This window comes from Podarcis erhardii, assembly GCF_964252035.2.
Source record: "Podarcis erhardii genome assembly, chromosome: 7".
Classification (NCBI taxonomy): domain Eukaryota; kingdom Metazoa; phylum Chordata; class Lepidosauria; order Squamata; family Lacertidae; genus Podarcis; species Podarcis erhardii.
The window spans coordinates 54,791,648-54,811,584 of NC_138511.1; the positions used below are offsets into that span (position 1 = coordinate 54,791,648).

General features: G+C 48.5%; 1 protein-coding gene across 1 annotated transcript in view; it reads right to left on the reverse strand.

Moving 5' to 3' along the window:
• Positions 1 to 19,937, reverse strand: part of VAC14 (VAC14 component of PIKFYVE complex) — a 72,496-nt gene that overhangs the window by 33,203 nt on the left and 19,356 nt on the right. Inside the window, exons 13-14 of the mRNA XM_081872301.1 lie at positions 13,380 to 13,536; positions 1,707 to 1,839 (exon numbers count right to left, since the gene is read on the reverse strand). Of these exons, the coding sequence (XP_081728427.1) occupies positions 1,707 to 1,839; positions 13,380 to 13,536 (290 nt within the window). The remainder of the gene's footprint in view (positions 1 to 1,706; positions 1,840 to 13,379; positions 13,537 to 19,937) is intronic.

A 19,937-nucleotide genomic window follows, 5' to 3' on the forward strand; every position in this document is an offset into this window, starting at 1 on the left:
AGTAAAGAGCTGTTTGACAGTAGAATGGACTCTCCTTCACTGGAGGTTTTTAAACATGTGGCTGGGTGGCCATCTGTCAGGGATTCTTTAGCTCTGATTCCTGCATTGCAGGGGATTGGACTGGATGGGATCCCTTCCAACTCTACTATTCTGATTCTATGAGTGGGTTTGTGGACACACTGCTCCCCCTTTGCCATCATCTGGCTTCCCACAAGCCCATGGCAAGAGTGAGGCCTGTCGGCACAGCTGCCCTTGCATCCTCTGACCCACAATTGGAGAGATTTAAGAAGTGTTCTCTCTGCTTGACACACACAGAGGCACATCCTAATGGTGCCAAAGTCTGTAGGCTCTCGGTCTGAACAGAATCCTTTCGTTTCTCATTCAGGAATGCATCCTCAAAATCTAGGGTAGCCAAAAGCAGGCCTGGCTCTGTGACACACAGGAAACCCAAGGCTTGAAACCTGTGGCTGCTGCCTCCCCTCACATGGGCTGCTGCATGCAGTTCACTTGGACTAAAAGGCATTCATGAACAACAGTTGGCCTCTCATGAGCTGCTCCTTTCCATAAAGCAAATGAGCTGGCGGCAGCCGAGTGCGGGGGGGGGGGGAGACACTCTGATGAAAGAGGGCGACTGGCCAGCCTAGTTTTGCCCCAGCTGAGCAGAGCATTGTCCCAGGCAAGCCTGCAGCCCACCACAGAAGTAGAGCTCACAGCTGCTTGGCCTCCATTGTATATCCGTTTATCAAAGAGCCAGAGGCTCTGCTCTCCCCTCCCCTGACTTTGGTGAGGAAAAGCTGAACAAACATGGAGAAAGTGGAGAGAGAAAAGTTTCTCTCCTGCTCTTCTAGACACTAGAACTCATGGACGTCCAACTTAGCTGAATGTTGAAAGACTCAGGACAGACAAAATAAAGTGCTTCTTCATGCACCGCATAATTAAACTATGGAACTCGTTCTCACAGGAGGAAGTGGTGGCCACCAACTTGAATGGCTTTAAAAGAGAATTAGACAAATTTTTGGAGGAGAGGGCTATCAATGGCTAGTAGCCATGATGGCTCTGCTCTGCCTCTGCAGTTGCGAGGCAGCAATGCTTCTGAATACCAGCTGCTGGACTCTGCAGAAGGGGAGCTTGATCTTGAGCTTGGATCCTTTTTGCAGGTTTCCCACAGGCATCTGGATGACCACTGTGAGATTAGGATGATGGATTAGATGGGCCATTGGCTTGATCCAGTGGGTTATTTTTATGTTCACATGTTAAGTTCAAAGGAATAATAATAATATAATGATTTATTATTTATATGCTGCCCCTCTGACTGGGTTGCCCCAGCCACTCTGGGCAGTTTCCAACAAATTAAAACATCCAACACAGTAAAACAGCAAACATTAAAAGCTTCCCTATACAGGGCTGCCTTCAGATGTCTTCTAAAAGTCAGGTAGTTGTTTATTTCCTTGACATCTGACGGGAGGGCGTTCCACAGGGCAGGTGCCACTACCGACAGCCCATAGACAGCCTGTCTCCTGACCTCACACCAACAGAAGGGTCATGAGGGAGCTGAGAGGAAGGTACCACTGGTTGCAGGAAGAGAACTAAGCCCCACCCAGCCCAGCACTTGAGGCAGGCACCAAACCTGTACACAGGAACACACAGATAGTAGAAAGGCATTTGGAAACCCAGAGGTGGCAACTCAAGGCAGGATGTGGCCTCACCTGATGATGAAAGCTCCCCGCAACTCCAGGAGCTTCCGCTCACTGCTGAATCTCTTGAGCAAGTTTATCATGAACTTATAGAAGTAGGAGTTCATGGTGGGCGTCGAGGGAGAGCACTCCATGCCTTTGGTACCTGGAAGAAGGAGGAGAGAGGAAGTTAACTCTGTTTAAGAAAGAAGCACCTGTAGAAGTACAGGTGGGTTTCTAAGCTCAACTTGTCACCCGTGATCACAGCAGGCAATCCTAGCTCTGATTTGAAGTGGCAGCTTTACTCTCTCCAGCTACATGAAGTTGCCTTATACCAAGCAGCTCCTGTTGTCCACAATGACTGGCAGCAGTTCTCCAGACTTTCAAGCATGGATCTCCCAACCCTACATGGAGATGCCATGGGGGATTGAACCTGGGACCTCCTGCATGCAAGGTAGATGCTCTGCCACTGAGCTACTGTGGACCTTCCCCTGCAATACATAGTGAAGGCACACTGCCCTTTGTTTTACAGTCATAAAAGAGATCAGGAACTCTGGTCCTCCTCTGAGTAACAGGGAGAGGAAAGGTGTGGAGATGCCTCTGAACAGAAAAGGCATAAAAATGCATTTCCTATATGTAGACATTGGCACAAACTTGGCACAGCAATAGAAAACCAAAGCTGGAAGCTGACAGATAAAGGTGAAAACTTGATTATTAGGCAGTCATTCCAAAGAGCAGTTAAAGTAACCCAGCTAAGAACAGATATAGAGCAGGCTAGGTTATGGAAAAATGGAAATCGAAACATCCTATGGAAATGAAGCATCTCAGGAGAGATGCTCTATGAACCCACAAGACTACCTTGCACAACAGGACTCTCAATATGTCCAAGAAACAGCCTTTGCCAACTTGATGCCCTCCAGATGTTTCAGACTACAACTTCCATCAGCTCCAGCCAGCATAGATAAACTGTGATTCAAGTCGGTCACTAGGCCATGGAGAACAGAGGTAAAAGACAACCCCAAAGTCAAACTTCTTTTGAAGGGGAAAGGTATGTCCTCTTGCTGGAAAGGGTGGTGGTCATGGTAGGCACTGGCAATACTTGCTTAAACCTTCAATCAAACAGCATAATGTTAAAAAGATGCAGAATGAGCAGGCAAATATCATTCTCAAAGCCTCTCCTCAAACCTAGGGTATAACTCTTTGGATGTAGGAAACAAAACATGTACTTCTTTCTTTCTTTCTTTCTTTCTTTCTTTCTTTCTTTCTTTCTCCCTCCCTTCTTCACGAGCACCCAGTTCCTTTGTTTTTGTAAGGTTTTGGAGAGTCTGGAGGGACTTAAGTGCCCAACCCACTTGTTTCTTGACTCTTGCAAAGGCTTACTATCCTGTCGAAATATATGGAAAACAACAGAAAGACAAGGGGTGGGTGGGAACTGATACTCAAGGCTGAACAGGGCCTTCTTCAAAGGAAGTTATCTGCAAGGGTCAGACCTGATGTAATCGGGCAGAATGTCCAGGTCACAGGAAAAGCTTCAAGGATTGCACCCTAACATAGGTCTCTTTTTCCCCTTATACAAGTCAGATGCTGATCATGCCTTTTCAAGAGGAAAAAAAGTTGCAGGTCAGACAGTTCCAGGCATCGGCTGTTGATGGGGAAGTCAATGCATGGCTCTTCAGTCAGCACTCCTGGGCTCCACACTCATGAGCAACAAGGAAAGAAGATGTGCACCACTGCAGAATGGACCAGAAAAGCCACTCTGACTGCCTCTCTCCCTGCCCGCCAGGCAGCTTGTAAAATCACAGACGTCTCATTTGGGGTCAGGAGTTGGCAAATATTGCTGCACAATGCACAACACAAGCAGGAAACAGGCTGCAGCTTCACTATTTCAATCTGCTGCTGGTTCAGCAGCAAAATTTGTTAAATTTGGATACACTGTACAAGCGGTGGTCAGTGTGAGGCATGCAGAGAGGAGACCCACTTCCTGCTATGAAGGTACATCCATAACAAGACCTCAGCTTTGTATTCCTGCGCCCACCATCTCACAGCTCCTAATCTCTGCCCAGCCAGTTTTCAATTAATCTGCACGGTTACAACATAGAAACAGTCAGGCAGCAGAGAGGCTTCCAAGAGTCCAACCCACGCCTCCCAGATCCCTTTAACTTCCCCTGTTCCAGCTTCTGCCACCGATGGGTGGCTCGCCCACGATGGCATAGCAAGTAGATACAATTAAACCCGCCTTACTATTTATAGGAGCAGAAATACTAGAAAGGCAGGAGGAGGTGTTAGGAAAACACAGTTGAACCGATTCATTCATGCTGATACTCACAAATCAGAGGCTTCACAGATACGCAACACACCAGACTGGCTGTTAGTACACATACAGAGAAGCCTAAGCCCACAAGTGTTGTGTTGGGACACCTCAGCTGCCCACAGTGAGCACAAGGGTGAGTTGCAACTGAGTAGGGTTGTCTCAGGGGAATTGCTCAGGGAGAAGCTGCAGAGGTTTCCTGGAAAGCAACTAGGATGGTGTTAACTCTCACTGCCAAGGTGAGCATCACATGCCTTCGCCAGTCATCATCATGTTCCCGTGGCCTGCCACAGCAGACTGCACTCTAGCAGGAAGCTCAGAAAGAAGACAGCTTGAATTTCTCCTCAACTCCACCACCTGGTCAGCCATACAGCTTGATCAAGCGGGAAAATGCTACATGTGCCTAAATTCAACTTCTCTATCACACACATCCTCACTTGGTATTAAACAAGTGCCTGAGCTTCCCTTTCCCTTAAGGTTTCTCTTCTCTCCCTCTACTTCCTCAGAGGTGAAGATAATGGCGAGTTCTGCCCAGCAACCCAGCAGTTTGCAGGCTTAGCCTGTGTTCATTACTTCTGCAGAAACTGTCCTGAAGCAAGTTTTACCTCTCTGGCATCTGCAAACGCTGGGTGTATGGGAGGATTCTGCAAAGATTCCCTAAAAGGATAAGCAGTTCAAGGAAACTGTGTGATACGCATGGGCCTACTCAGGTAGCTCACCATCAGTCAGAAACACCAGTTGTTTTGGACTAGCACTGGTGGGAGCAGTATTCCAAAACAAGCTGGTTGGGGAAGTCTCCTGCAGGCAATTTTCTTTCTTTAGACCAGCTCTACACCGTTTAACTATATGATATGCTTTTGCCCACGAAAATTCCCTACAAGCCCAGCTTTATTCCTTGCGTAAAGGCAACAGGAGGACTAGACATTCTTAACTTGCTCTCCTCTCCCGCAGTTCCATACAGATGGTCAACACCACAGAAGACTGCAATTTGGCACTGCCCTGCAGAGTCATCCCTCTTGTGGCAGGACAATTGTCTCTCAGCACTGCATTATGGTAGCTTTTTGTAAAACAGAAGCAGCCCTAGCTCAACACTGTGCCCTCCACTGTCAACAGAGAAAGGTTCTGAGGAGGCCAAAAGTTCTAAATGCTAATGAGGGGCCCAGGAGATTCAGCAACACTCCCTCCCGCTACCTTTTTTCCTCTTCCATCACCACAACAGGAGTCTGCCAGCCCAACCATGGCAGCTTCAGTCCCCAAACTAGGTGTCATAACTGTCTGTAAAGACCAACAGAGCATTTTGGATGTACATCAGTCCCAAATTTGCTTGCTTGCCCTTTGCTATTCAAGCTCTTTTCCAAGTTCCCCCCTGAAACGTTTCAGACTATTCCCCACCCCCCAACAGAAAGCTCTGAGAGCCTCTACAAACCCCTTCCTCTAGTCTAAAGCATTTTGCTCAGTATCTCTTGCTTGTGACTCTGGGGCAGAGCAAGATGGAAGAAATTCTGTGTCATTCACAGAGCAACTATTTTTCTGTCTCTTGGCTCTTCTGCAGGAACGGAGGGGGGTTGGAGGGGGGCCACTGGAAAGTTCCTGGAGTGCCTTGAGACCAATGATCTTCCAGCCCTCATCCCCCTCCCCCAGCTGTCCGCCAGGCAGATGGGGCTGTGAAAGGGCTTCAGAGAGCTGCAGCTCCACCAATCCTATGCTTCTAAAAGTAGGAACCACTCAGGAGGCAGAAGCTGCCTTTTGACCATCAAACTCCTATGAGCGGGTGCAAGAGCAGATCCCCACACCCCCTTCTCCATCCCCAAACATGCACTAGGATTGTTGCTGCTGCCGCCGCCACCAGGGAAGGCAGGCAGATTATCTTAAGTGAAACCTGATGTGCAGGAGAGACTTTCCAGCCGGTTAATACTACTACAGGATGTTTTGTATTTCAACTTGGTAAATATGATGTAAAGGAACATCACATGGGAAGATAAAAATAGAGCAGCTCAAAGAACAAAAACAGAACCGCCCCAAGACATTTGCCTCTCAATTCATCACTGAAACAGATGTTGTTAAGATGTAGGCTCCCCCTTCCCAAGGCTCATGGAGACACAAGCCAGTCTTCATTCCTTCCCTCCCCAACTAGAAGGCACCTGGGTGTGTGCCTGTCCCTCCTCCCTGTCGCCACACACCCTTGACTGCCCTGCCCATTTCCAGAGGCACATGGCAGGAGAAAGACCCCTCTCCGGAGTAAGCTCTTGTTTGACTGAAACAAGGCAGAAGGGGAAAGTGTGGAGGTCACGGGGAGGGCGGTCGTGGTGGTGAAGCACAAAGGGGAGGCATGCCTGCAATCCAGAAAGCCAATTTGGACCCAAAGGGATGGCTGCCCTGCCTAAGGCAGTCAGTTCTGAATATTGGGCACAAGACCTGGGATCTTCACAGGGATGCTTCGTACCTCCGCAGGGTTTTATAGCAAGAGAGGTGCACAGTGAGAAAGTGGGTGGATGGAATGTACACACATTTAGAAACATCTTAGGTTTATTGGGTGAATCCACTGACAGAGCTGCTCTCCCAGGCCAGAACACAAGGCAAAACAGTCGCCTACAAAATGTCAACACCTGATAGGGCAAACCAGCTTTTCCCCAGCCTGCTGCCCTCCAGATGTTTTTGGACTATAGCGCCCATCAGCCCCAGGCCAGGGAAGGGTTAATGCACACATTTCTCCGCATGGGAGAAATTGCTGATTAAGAGGGTTTGAAGGTCAACCCATGTGGTACGCGAGACTTCACCACAACCAAACGCTAGGAACTTCCCTCCAGAAATGAAATCTGAATGCCAGGCTGGAAATGGGTGATGCCCAAGCAAGACTCCAGGAAGGCCATGTCTGGCTCTAAGCCCAGCATCCTCCTGTCCTCTTGCTCTGTGGGTCCCTGACTCAGGCCCTGCTCTGAGTGCCTAATCCCCAAAGCCTATTTCACAAGCCAGCTCAGATTAGCACAAGTGGCTGGCTTTGTGACATCTGCTGCCTCCCTGACCTCTCTTCCCAGAGAACACCACTGACTTCTTTCATGGGCTGGGATACACTGGGAGGAGCATAAGTCAAGGCATTTGACACTGTAAAGATCAAAATCCTTTGCTTCACCTGCCCCCCCCCCCAAGCCCATCACAAGGGGAGGGGAAAGCAACTTGCTTCTTGATCAAGCAGTCTGAGGTGAAGAATCGCTAATTGGGGGGTGGGGGGGGCGTTAATTCCAGCCCACTACTAGGATCTCAGAGGTCCAGCCCACTTTAACATGTTCCATGAAGTGCTAGCCAAGCAATTCGAAGACAGAAGGGGCAACCCACCTCTGTGGGTGGTTTTGTGTCTGACAGAGCTACAGATTCAGAGCCAGCATTTTGGCAAGGGGATTAGCTAGCACACCAGAGCAAGTCATTTACTCACAGCAGAGCTTTCTGCTTCCCCTCTGGCTGGGCCCTCACATGACAAGGCAGCTGATCTGCTGGTTCTGAGAGCCTGCCCAAGTATTTCAAGATCACAAGCCAGGCCTTCTCCTCATTAAAACAGAAGTCACGAGTACGGAGAAGCTAATAGTTATTATCCTGGCTCTCTGCCCCCTTTAAAATTGTTGTTTCTGTCCGGGGCAGTGGGGCACAATCCACTTACTCTTACAAATTTATCCCTCACTTGAGGTTTAGATGTTCAGCCTGTTTCTGACAAGGTTGCACTCCCCCAGAAGAACCCACTGGGCGGTGGAAAGGTGGGGTACAAGGAAATATTTGAGGTTCCACATGTTCATATTGGGCTACGAACAGGATACTTCCAGACCAAGAAAGCACTTATCATCTTTGTGAAGCCCTGTGAAAGCGAGGGCATGTACCAATGAAGTCACAGAAATATTACCAAATAAAAGAAAGGGCAGCTTGAAAAAAGTACGAAGACTTTCCTCAAGCATGAAGACAACTCAGCACACCTCGCTGCAGCTTTCTCAAAGGGGAAATAAGGGGGAAGCAAAGCAGGGAGCAGATCTGCTCAGCAAGCAGAGCAAATACACCCCGCCAGGAAAAGCAAACAGCAGCATTTGCATAAACAGATTCTGAGGAAAGTGTGAGGATGAAATGGCACTGGCCCTCTCTTCCACCCTGGGGAGCCAATCTGGTGGTTTGCCATTTGAGCAGGCAAACATATAATGGAAACCAGCAGGGAGGGCGAGATGGGGGCTTGCAAAGGTGCCATTTAGCACAGCATGCCTAGGAGTCTACTTGGAAGAACAGTCCAGCTTCTGATCCTCCTATCTTTGCCATCCTCCCCCAGCTCTGTCTTTGCCCAGAAAGAGTCCGGGCAGCTTGCCACATCATCTTCTTGGCCCTGAAGCCCACTGTGCAACTGGAGAAACACCTTGTTGAATGTACAGAATATGCTGGCGGCCTCAGACTGGAATAACCCTCCCCCCAAAGGAAAAAAACTCTGGCACAAGCATGTTTGTCAAAAGCTGCTGGACTTTCCCCCACATCACCAAATTCTTCTCTTCTCTCAGAAGAAAGAACTTAAGAAGTGCCGCGCAGGATCAGTCCCGCAAACCTGGCCATCTGCCTTAACGGTTATGATGGAGCTGCACCTACTTGTTTCTGGCCATGAGATGCTGGGGGGGTTCGCATCTCATAAAATTCGGCAAACCTCTTTGTGTTCCTAGTCTCTAGCCAGTAGACACTTCTACTGGCAATCAGCTGCAGATATTATGGTCCTGGGCACAAAAACCAGAGCCATGTCCTTAAAAGGGCTGCACAGATATGGATGTTTTAAGTAGTAAGAATACTGGGAGACACAGCTTCTTGGACATCTTCTTTCCAAATTATTATGTGACATAAAAGGCTTGGACTGGAATGGCGTTAAAGGGGCCACGGCAGCCTTTAGGATGGATGCCACAACTGCAAGGCTATTTTTAGATAATCTACAGGGGAGGGAAGAGAAAGCCATCCACTTGATCTAAAGCACAGCTCTGCAGCCGCCTAGCCAGCTCCTCCCCCCACCCGTCTCCCGCACAGACAGAGGATCAATAGCACACTCGAGGCCCTGCGCATTTGCTCCCAGCTGTGCTCAGCGCAAGCCAACAGTGGGACAAGCAGCATGAGCTCATTGTGCTTCCTAGCCAGGGCATTACAGGCTGGACCAAAAGCTTCCAAGAAGCGGGCCTCCGAGATAGCAGCACCATGGCACTGTGCAAAGGTAGAATCAGCCACAACTTCAGGTAACCTGGAACCCTCTCATGAAGAAGTAGGGAGCGTCTGGTCAGATGGTGAACTATAAGCAAACAACCAGGCAGGCTATGGTTGGCGTTTACCCTATTATCCCTTTCCACCGCCTGTCATGATCTGTCCCTTTGCCCTTCCTGCTCATCATCCATGCACCAGATGGGAAATCAGTGCAGGGTGGTGGGCTGAGCATTAGACAGGGAAGAGAGACCAGGATAAGCCCCTGCTCAGGGATGAAGCTTGCTGTGTGACTCACTTCTCTTACACAGTTGCTTTGGGAGAAATGCACATGTGAGTGAGCTCCCAGGGGGACAGGGGGAGGGGGGAAATACATAGGCTATATCCACTCCATACATTTAAAGCACACTATTCCCCCCCACCCAAAACCTGGAAATTGTAATTTACCCCTCACAAAGCTACAGTTCCCAGCACCCTTAACAAACCTGTCCCTGGCACTCTTAGGGGGAAGCAATGTGCTTTAAATATATGGCATGTACATAGGCACAACGTGATAAGCCTAACAAAACCTTCCTTTCCCTCATGCCCTAACCTTGCCAAACACATTTTAAGCATTCTGGAACGTGAGTCAATCAAGGCAAGTAAAGGGCTGTCTGCATAGATGCTTCCTGCATGCAAAATTCACATTTCCATGGTGCTGATGAAATCTGTAATCTTCCCTGCGATTTTTTAATCTTCCCTTCTCAATGAGGCCTTGATTAGTAGGTGAGAGGGTCTCTTTGACAGCAGGCAAGGGTTGGTTCAGTGGCCCCTCTGCCCAACAGAGGCTAAGAGGATTAGGGATGACTTGGGAGGGCATGCAATTCTCCCATAGATGTCATAAACCCAGTCCTGAGGACCTTGGCCATCTCCAAGATGTTGCACTCTGAGCATCCTTCAGCAACCTGCCATACCTGTGCAATCTGGGTGGGTGATGAACTTTTATGGATTCTTACCTGCTCTGAACCTAAAGGAAGCACCCTGTGGGTGCGTCTACTAGAGATCTGGACTGGACTGCTACCTGGGATCCTTTGGCAGACTGGAAGATTTGAAGTCACAAAAGAATGAGGTTGCTTGGACTTCTACTCTTTGTCTTTTGAACGGACAAGGTTCAACAAGTTCTTAAGAGTTCGCAAAGAACTCAAATGTGAAAGTGCTGATCTTCTACCAAAAGTACGCAACTCACCCTGAAGATCAGCCTCCATATCTGAGGACTGGAAAGGGGCCAATATAATACCAGTTTTTAAAAGGACATCTTGAAAGGATTTGAGACATTACAGGCTCATTAGCTTAACATCTGTTCCAGGAAAGCTGGTGGAAAGCATAGTTAAAGATAGAATTGCCAAACATATAGAAGAACAAGTTCTGCTGAAGCAGAACTAGCATAGCATTTGCTCCCACAAGAGCCAGTGATGGCCACAGACTTGGACAGCTTTAGAAAAATTCATGGAGGAGAGGGCTACTAGCCATTATGGCTATGTTGTCCCTCCACTATTGGAGGCAGTATGTCTGGGAATGCCAGTTGCTAGGAGTCACAGGTGGGGAGAGTGTTGCTGCTGCACTCTGGTCCCGCATGCTGGGTTTGTTAAGGAATGCAGTTAATGGGTTAATAATTCTTCATGAGTCAGCAGAGACAACTCATTCACCAGGTGCATCTTGTTACTCTCTTATCTGTGTTACTGGGCAGATTTGGCACCAGCAACAGGGTTCCCATTATGAAAACTGTTTGGCCAGTGTAGAACAAGATGCAAGACTAGATGCAAGATGCAAGACCTTTGGCCTGATCCAGTTGCAACTTCAGGCTTCATCTGATGTTCTCACACTGCCTTTAGTCTCCACCAAGATGGTATTTGAAGAACTTGGAACCTTGGAAAGAAACACTGGCAAGGCAGGAGCGGGAACCACCCAAATGAACTCCCAATTGGGCAACCACTTCTTTCTGTGGGCCACATTTGTTGCTACAGAATTGGCCACAGATTGAAGAGAGATAAGAAGAGTCAACTAGGTATTCTACCAATAAGGAAATCCTAAGTGAGTTATCCTTTCTTCAAAGAAACCAGCCTCCACCGGTGCCATGTGACCTACCCACATACACATTTTGATACGTTTTTGTGTTTTTGATCTTTAAATTTATTTCCCACCTTTCCACCAAATGGTGCTCCAGGTTGCTAAATGCAACAACACAAGTACAACAAGATATAATGAAACAGCAATAAAATACAGAGTGAGGAAGAACAGAAAAATAAGGCAGATAAATCAATAAAATCAAAACCACCAGAAAAAAACCAGTTTCAACATATTCTAAAGTCAGCTTATCTGTCTAAATAAAAATGTTTTTGCCAACTAGTGTGTGGTCAAAAATTGAGCAAGCTCGTCCCCCTTGGAAATGAGTCCCAGAGACTGGGAGCAGCCACCAAGAAGCCCCTGCTTGGGGTTTCTGCCAAATGTGCATCAGATGTGAGCGTATTGAAACTGCTCCCCTAAGGAGAACCATTGAAAAGGGGTGCAAAGCTCTCCAGAACGGCAGCCCATGGCCAATGATAATGGAAGCCCCTGCAAAATCAGCAGAACCAACAGGGACCCAATCGCCTGTCCAAGTTCCTTGTGTTCAAAGGCAACCAAACAAGTCACCAAGCCTTTGCTATGTCTCACATTACCATAAGAAACATTACAAATAAATTCAACATTATTACAATCCAAAAAAGACTAAAGTAATTACTGTAAGAAACAGCAGATTAGCACGACAGAAAAAAGGTGTTTGTTTTTTTGGGGTGGCGTGGGAAACAGTGCAAAGGATAAGCAGATTAATACAGCTCTCTCACACACATAGAGCCCAAATTAATTGACCTGGACGAAGAAAACTACTTGAAGATTGTTAACTATTCTTGTAAGGTGGACAGCAAAGAGGAAGACAGTGCAGTCTGGCACATGGAAAGAGGAGGCATTGATCCTTAAGCTCCATGGGGGGAGGGGGTGGACCTGGAGGGCCTCCCCTGATGACTTGGAAGAGTGGGCAGCCAGTCCCTGATAATGAAAAAGCCCTTCAAGCCCTTTGAGCTGGGCCTGGAAACCCAGGGGGAGGTGGCGCTGTTTCAGTGCTTTTGACCTGTGTTCCAAATGCCACAGTTCCCCAGCACCACTGGTTGGCTGTTCACTTGTGTGTGTGCACGCTCTCTCTCTCTCTCTCTCTCAATCCTCATTCGTCTTTCCCCTCCCCTCTATTACCTTCACCCCTCTGTATAGCGGCTTTGTTGCTATGTATGTTGATTAATGCTAACATTCATCAAGTTTCACCCATCTGGGCTAAAAAGGGTGCCTGTGCTCTGAGATGTCCCCATTCATAAAACCTCACTTGCCCTAAGACAAAATCAGAAGCAGTTCTGGGCAGAGGCAAGGACTCCCACTATTCACAAATGGCAGAAATTAGGCACACTGCACAACTATAATGTACATCCCTTAAAAGCTTTGGGATTGATTTGCGTGGAAATATAGATTCCCTGTTAAAACTTTAGCCATAGTTTCCTTTCCTGTTGACACAAACTCTATTGAAGACCAGCCTGATGAATTGCTATGGCTTGCTCCAGAAGGGCTGCCCTGCAGTCTGTCCCAACGACACAGCATTTCAGAATCAGAGGAATAGGAAGAGATGGGATGAAGGAGACTGGCCAGCAATAGGGAAGAGCAGGAAATGCAGTCTAGGTCTCACCCTCAAACTTCTTCTAAGCTCTCACCTGGCTCAGTTCTACTCTGCAGGCATGAGGACTCAAGGCAGGCACACAGCAAAACATTTTTGATTCCCAAACTGCCTCCTTGTTGGTGTCACAACTGTTGCTTCTCTTCTCACCTCCCACCCTCCTTCTGCATCAGTCTGGAGGTGTATAATTATCAACACAAACGCTTCCGTTCGCTCTCCCCACCCACCAGCCGTTACTACAAGCAGAAGCTGCACAGAAGTCTTCAGGCTCCAGCTGTAGCTGGAACCACACGCTGTGGCCCTCCTCTGTGGCAAACACATTTCCCTCAAATACTGGTGCCGATTCTGCCAGGGAATCACTTGCCTTCGCCTTTCTAAAGCTGCCCCGTGCCACTTTGCACCAGGAGAAAAAAATATCCAGAGGCTGCTCAAAGCGTGTGAGAACTTTGCCAGAGACAGGGGCACTTACCAGAGGAGCCAACCTGGGAAGGTTTAGTTGGAGCAGGAATGTGCAGTTCCAGTTGCCCAGGTCGTAAACTGGGGCCGTCAGGTGCCCCTTGTCCTTCTGTCTGACCTGCTGGAGAAGATGCAATCTCGGCCAAGACTTCAAGGTCCTTGAGGATAACCTGGAATCAAGGAATAAAAAGAGATCAAGGGGTGGCTGACAAGGCAGGCAGAGAAGACAAGGACTCCCTGTGCTCTTTTCCTGCACTTTCCCCAGCTCTACAATATCCATTTTTGAGATACGGTAACCAGAACTGAAACCAGTATTCCAAATGCAGAGGCTCTAAAGGTTTGTACAAGGTCACTTTAATATTGGCAGTTTTATTTTCAGTTCCTTTCTTAACGATCCTGAATATGGAATACTCCATTGCAAACAAATGTTTTAATGGTCATAGCCATAGTGTGCGCTCTTGAAATGCATGGATTTAAAATAATGGGAAAGTGGTTAAATCATATGAATGGAGATTAAGCCAAATACAGGATTTGAGGTGGGAGTGTGGAAGCCAAGCGATACCCAGCTGTTATTAACCTGAAATGGGTACACCCCAAACACAATGACGGCTTCTAGTAAAACTAGCCCCTGGCAACCACAAAGGTTAAGCTGGCAAGCAGGCAGGCATGGTGTCTTTTGAACAGGTTCTGCCTTGCCCTTGTGATCTGACATTCAATCCCTGATTGATCTTCTGATTTCTATGAGACTCTTATGAACTCACTTCCATCCCTGCACTTGAAAGACTATGGACAAGCTTGATGGTGCAGCTCCCACATCTCCTGCCCTGCATCCCATAATTTCTAGCTATCCAAACTGTGCAGTATAATAGCTCCATGCTGCATGTCTATCCACACACACACACACACACACACACACACACACAAATGTCCCTTACTAGCCACCATTTATGATGGTGGGGAAACTTGCGATGCAACGATGGAATGTCTCACTTTCCTCTTATGTGCCTTGGGCAAGGGAAGGTGGTGTAGGGATGTCACTCAGAGCATAAGCAGGACATCCAAGCAAATCTAGTTTTGAACTAAGAGCAAATTCAAACATCCAAAGGGAAATTTCTTCACTGGCTTCATGATGAGAACTCAGTGCAGAGGGTCCTCTGCATAGGCATTTTAGAGGTTGTCGTGGGCATGGCAAGTCACTGTTGCCATTGTCAGCAGGAATTGAGGCTTTCGGGAGGATAAGGACCTGTTTTCATGCATCTCACCAGGGATGCTTTTCCAAGAAATGATTACCTGTCAAGCCAACACCCCCAGTCAATGGGATCAGGTAAGGTGAGCATGCAAAAATGAAGAAAGAAAAAGAAAAGATATTTAATATCCCACCAATTTCCCTCCAAAGAGCTCAAGGTAGCCTCCATAGTTCTCACCACTAATTTTATCTTTACAATCACCCTGAGCAGTAGGCTGGCCCGAGAGCTATAGTGACTGACCCCAAGGCCAGTTTCATGGCTGACTGAGAATTTGAATCTGGATCTTCTCAGTCCTAATCCCGCACTCTAACCCAGCCTCTGCCAACTTGGTTGTCCTCCAGGTGTTTTGGACTACAACTCCTATTAGCCCCATGGCTGTGCTGGCTGGGGCTGATGGGAGTTGTAGAAGAAACATCTGGAGGGCCCATGGCTGGGAAGACTGCCCTTGCCCCTACTATGATGCCACCTGATACATGAAGCATTAGGCCCACAGGGTTGTCTGCTCTCACTGGCAACAGGATTTTCACGGTCTTGGGCAAAGATGCCCCCAAGTGCCAGAGGCTGGGCCTGGGGTCTTTCACCAGCTTCAGCCCCTGCCCAAGGTCCACTAAAAGAAAAAAACAAAACACCAAACCAGGCATGTGTACAGCACCAAGCTTGGCATCTGTCCTGTATTGTGCCATGTTGCATGTTTAACATGTCGCTCAACCACTTGTCAAGCTGCCACAAGTATCACAAACTTGATTCACGGCTGTGGCATCACCACGACTGCACAGGTAGCACAATCTGCCCACAGGAGCCCAGGAAGGCATTGTGCTCCACTGCCAAAACAGAGGCGGCACACAAGGTTTTAATCTGGTGACTCAGTATAGGCCTCTCACTTTTGCAATGTGTCCACTCTAACCCACCTTCCCTAATCACACCACGCATTTGAAGCACTTTAATACCACTCTGAACAGTCATTACTTCCCCCAAAGAACTCTGGGAGTTATAGTTTGTTAAAGGTGCTGAGAGTTGTTAGGGGAGCATCGTTAGAGCTATAAAATCCTATAAAAAAGTGGTTTAACAGTCAATCCCTCTTCAAAGGGAACTTGGGACATGGTAGCTCTGTGAGAGGAACAACTCTCCGCACCCATAGCCAACGGCAGTTCCCAGAATTACTTGGGGGAAGTCACTTTAAATGTATGGTGTGAAGGTGACCTCAGTGGGTGAGCTCTGCTTCTTGCCTAGGTTCTCCTCACCTGATCCTTCCCCTGGGTTGGGACAAGTGAGGCTCAGTTATTCCACTGCACAGCCTGGCCTTGGAAGAGGAAGAGCGTTTGGTATATGGTAGCCTCGATCATGAACTTTGAGCACTCTCTGCAAGCAAGGAAGGAAGGCTCCACAGGAGCAGCATGAAGGTATCTGCTCTGGCCAAGGCCCAGCACCTACATGAAGGCAAGAGGCCTCCCGCGGCTACCCCTCCTCAGCAATGGCCGGTGTCCCATCACACCCTACTGCTGAACCTATATAGACAATGTGGAACCACCTGGGAATGGCATTGAGCAGCAAGCAGCTGTGGCACCAGGAGGCTGTCAGGGGAAAGCACCACATCTTGGCCACCGCTGCCCTGGAAGAGGAACGAGCAAACGAGTTTGCACATATCCATTTTTTGATGTGCACTGCCTTGCCTTGTCAAGTTAGCTGGACCCCCCTGGACCCTATTCAGCCTGGCGGTTTCCACATGCAAGGCTGCCTTTGAATGAACTGAAATGGTGCATCCTACCAAGCTCAACCAGGATGGTGGGGAGGGGGAGGGAGAGTGTTTTGCATGCGCGATGCATCTTTCCACTAAGCAAGCCTCCAGCAGGCAGCTTCTCTCTCTCTCCCTCTCTTTTGTGCGAGCGAAAGAATGAAACTGGAAGGGTGTAAGAAAAGCAATATCCTGCAGGAACACAAATGCCTAACGTTGCCACGGCAACAGGCCAGGTGCCAGAAAGGCGCATCAGCTGGGTCCCATCATCTGAGAGCAGCAGAAGCAGAAGCAGCCGAGGCAGCAGCTCTTTAAGCTCCCATTATTGGACATGAAAGGGCTGAGGCCACAGAGGCCCTTCCCCTCCCCCACAGACAAGGCAGAGCGTGCGGGGGGGGGGGGGGCCTTCCTGGTGGGGGAAGGGGTGCAGCCCAGAAGCACAGCCACCACCACCCCTAGCATTAAGAGCCACCAGATCAGCTGGCAGAGATTATTTTTTAAAATGGGAAGGTGAGATTACTTTTTTAGGATTTAGGCTCAAAGAAAGAAAAGCCCTAGATAAAACCGGCAGCGAGAGATGCTCCTATTCTCCGAAGGTGGGGAAAAATAATAGCATGCATCCGTGCCAAATATTAATCTGGTTTGCACAGGTCGCAGCAGCTTTTGCCCAAGTTCTACGTAATCTGGAAATCTGTTTTTATTTCTTCTCAGATGCTGATCAGATGTGCCTTATGGAAAAGATGAGAGCAGAGACAGACCAAAGGGGGAGGGTGGAAGGAGGAACAGCCTTATTGGGAATGGCAAAGAATGCATGTGTATCACAGCATAAAGCTGAGCTTTTTTTGACATGTTTTCATGTATTTGTCCATAACCACAACGATTAGGAAACAGCACTGCAAGGAGGTCTTGGGATTTTGCATCTAATATGTTTACTACCACTGCGGAATGGCTGAGAGTGACGGAAAGTGGAAAAAACACAGCTCAGCCTTCCACATGACACTAGCTTTGCTGAGTGGAGAGCAAAAGCATTTCTAGGAGGCGTTTTCTAGTAATGAAAATCCTGCTGCTGCTGCTGCTACTGCTGCTACTGCCTTCCCCCAATGCATGTCTACGAGACTTCCTCTGCTAACCAGATCTAGGTCAAGTTAATGTGCCTCATGTTCCAGTTGAACCAATCTGATGTTCGCTCCACTGGCTCATGTGCAAGCTGCCCCAGTCTTGCTGAAGAGGCAGTGCATGAAAGCACACAACACACACTCCTCCTCCCAAGGCTCGAATACTCAAGAGTGCCAGGCCTCAGCACCTCGGGAGTGCATCCTGCTGCCTCTTTAAGGATGGGAACACAAAATGCCACCATGGCTGGAAAGTGGTCTGTGGGGAATGACATATCTGTCCCAGGATCACCAGTGCAGGAACTGGTGCTGCGTGTTGGATTCAGCTCCCTGAAAATCTCTCATACCCACTGCTGCAAAAGGGGGCAATGCTGGGTCTGGGCTTTGAGGCAGAATTCCTGTAGCCTCCAGGGCTTCAGCACCCTGTGCCTGCCCTGGTCCTTCCGCACCCCTAGCATCAGAGCTACACGATACAGGTGCATTACGAGCACTGAGTAAATGGGTCACCTCTTTCCATAAAATGAAGGCAGCTTTGCAGTACGTGCACATAGCTTACGTAGGGGCAGTGGGAATGCCATTATTCAGGAGATAACTTTGCCACAACATCAAAAAGAGAACCTCAGGGCTTGATATTGGTCTTCTGAGATCCCAGGAACACCATTTCACACAGAATCCACACACAGCAATTATTTAGCACTAGTCATTGGTGCTCTTGCATCCTCTTGCAACCTACTTTTGTGCAAAGCTATCCTCTGCTGCTCACTAACAAAGGGCTCTTTCTCTCTCTCTCTCTCTCTCTCTCTCTCTCTCACACACACACACACACACACAAGTCCAAAAGTCAGCATCCTGAGCAGAAACATCTGCCTGACACTGCTGTCACATCCCATCCACTCGTCCCACCGCCACCACTGGTGGGCAGGTTTCTGGTTACCAAAGGAGTCACCCTGAGCTCTCTGCCTTGCTTCCCTTGCCTCTCTGCTCCCTTCTGAAGAGGCGCGCGGTCAAGGGAGCAGAGCTGCCAAAGATAACTGGAGCTAAAGGAAATGAAGCTGGCCTCTGGCAGACCTCCAGCGCTCAGGCAGACGTGACACATTCGACAGCAACTGAGAAGCATCTTCCCTTCATGAAAAAGGAGCTGCTGCTGCTTCCCCCTCACTTCCTACCATCCGCAGAGAGCAGTATCTCAAAGGATAGAGGCCTCCTTATACTTGGGATAGGCAGGGTGATGATGCAACTTGTGAGTTAGCCCCAACCACAGAAAAGCCAGTGGGGGAAGCTCCAGATCCTCCTTGAGAAAGAATGGGAAAAGGTACTGCTGCTGCCCCAATCCGCTGCCACGTGGCTCAGTTCCCCAACTATTAGCACCTCTATTTATTTAAGTATTTATAGGCACATAAAAACATGGCAATAAAATCAACAGAAACATCAACAGAATCAATAAATACTGGCTAGCAAAAAAAGAAAAGAAAAAAAGAGTTCAAGTTTCAAAAACCTGTCTAAATAACAGTGTTTTCAGAAGATGATTACAAGAGGGCAGGGATTGTTTTTGCCGAGCCCTCTATTGGCAGTGAGTTCCACAAGCCAGCCAAGCCCACCAGAAACACCCCATTACAGGATCTCAGTGACGGAGGTGGAGAGCAACAGACCAGGCAAGTCCTTGAGTTACTTTTGGTCCAGGTTGCTTACGGCTAACACAAGAACCCTGAATCAGCAACCAGTGCAGCTCTCTCAGTGCCGAGTAACATGCTGCCAGTAAATCTGCTCTTGTGGGCAGCTTTGCCGCCTCATTCTGGGCAACCCAGCCGGATGGGCGGGGTAGAAATAATAAAATTATTATTATTCTGTACTAGTTGCAGCTTCCAGACCAGCTACAAGGCAGCCCCACACAATGTGTGTTACAGCGATCAAGTCCCAAAGTTAGCAATGCATGGGCCATTGTGGTGGGGCCATCCTGGCCACAGAAGTCACCTGGGCATCTAGGTGACAAACACGGACTGAGGAATGTCCTCCAGCTTAATGTTCAGATCAACTGCCCCTGGGCTGATGGATGAATCAGTGGAACACAACCTGCCAAGTGCAAATAGGACCGTGCTGCTAGAAACGCTTCCGCACAGGTTTCTGAATAGCAGAGGACCAGGCAACAGAAAATGCAGAGGCTGCTGAGGCCCCCTAGTGGCCAGTGCCTGACAGAACACTTGATGCTCCCAGCTGTAGGGCAATCAAGGAGCCCAAGCTGCTCAGCCCCACTGGGAGGTGGGAGGGCTGAAGGCCATCTCATAGGAAGGCGGCCTGGGCCCTGAACGCAACTCCCCTTCTGCAAGGGCAGGTGGTGAGCTCTCTCTCTCTCTCTCCCTGTCGCCTCAAAGGGCTCCTCAAATTAATTTTCTTTTTGTACAACCATCAGAGAAAGAAGAAACCTGGTCAAGAACAAGATCTTCCCTATTTGGCAGACCCCCACCCAAAAAAAGAGTGCAATG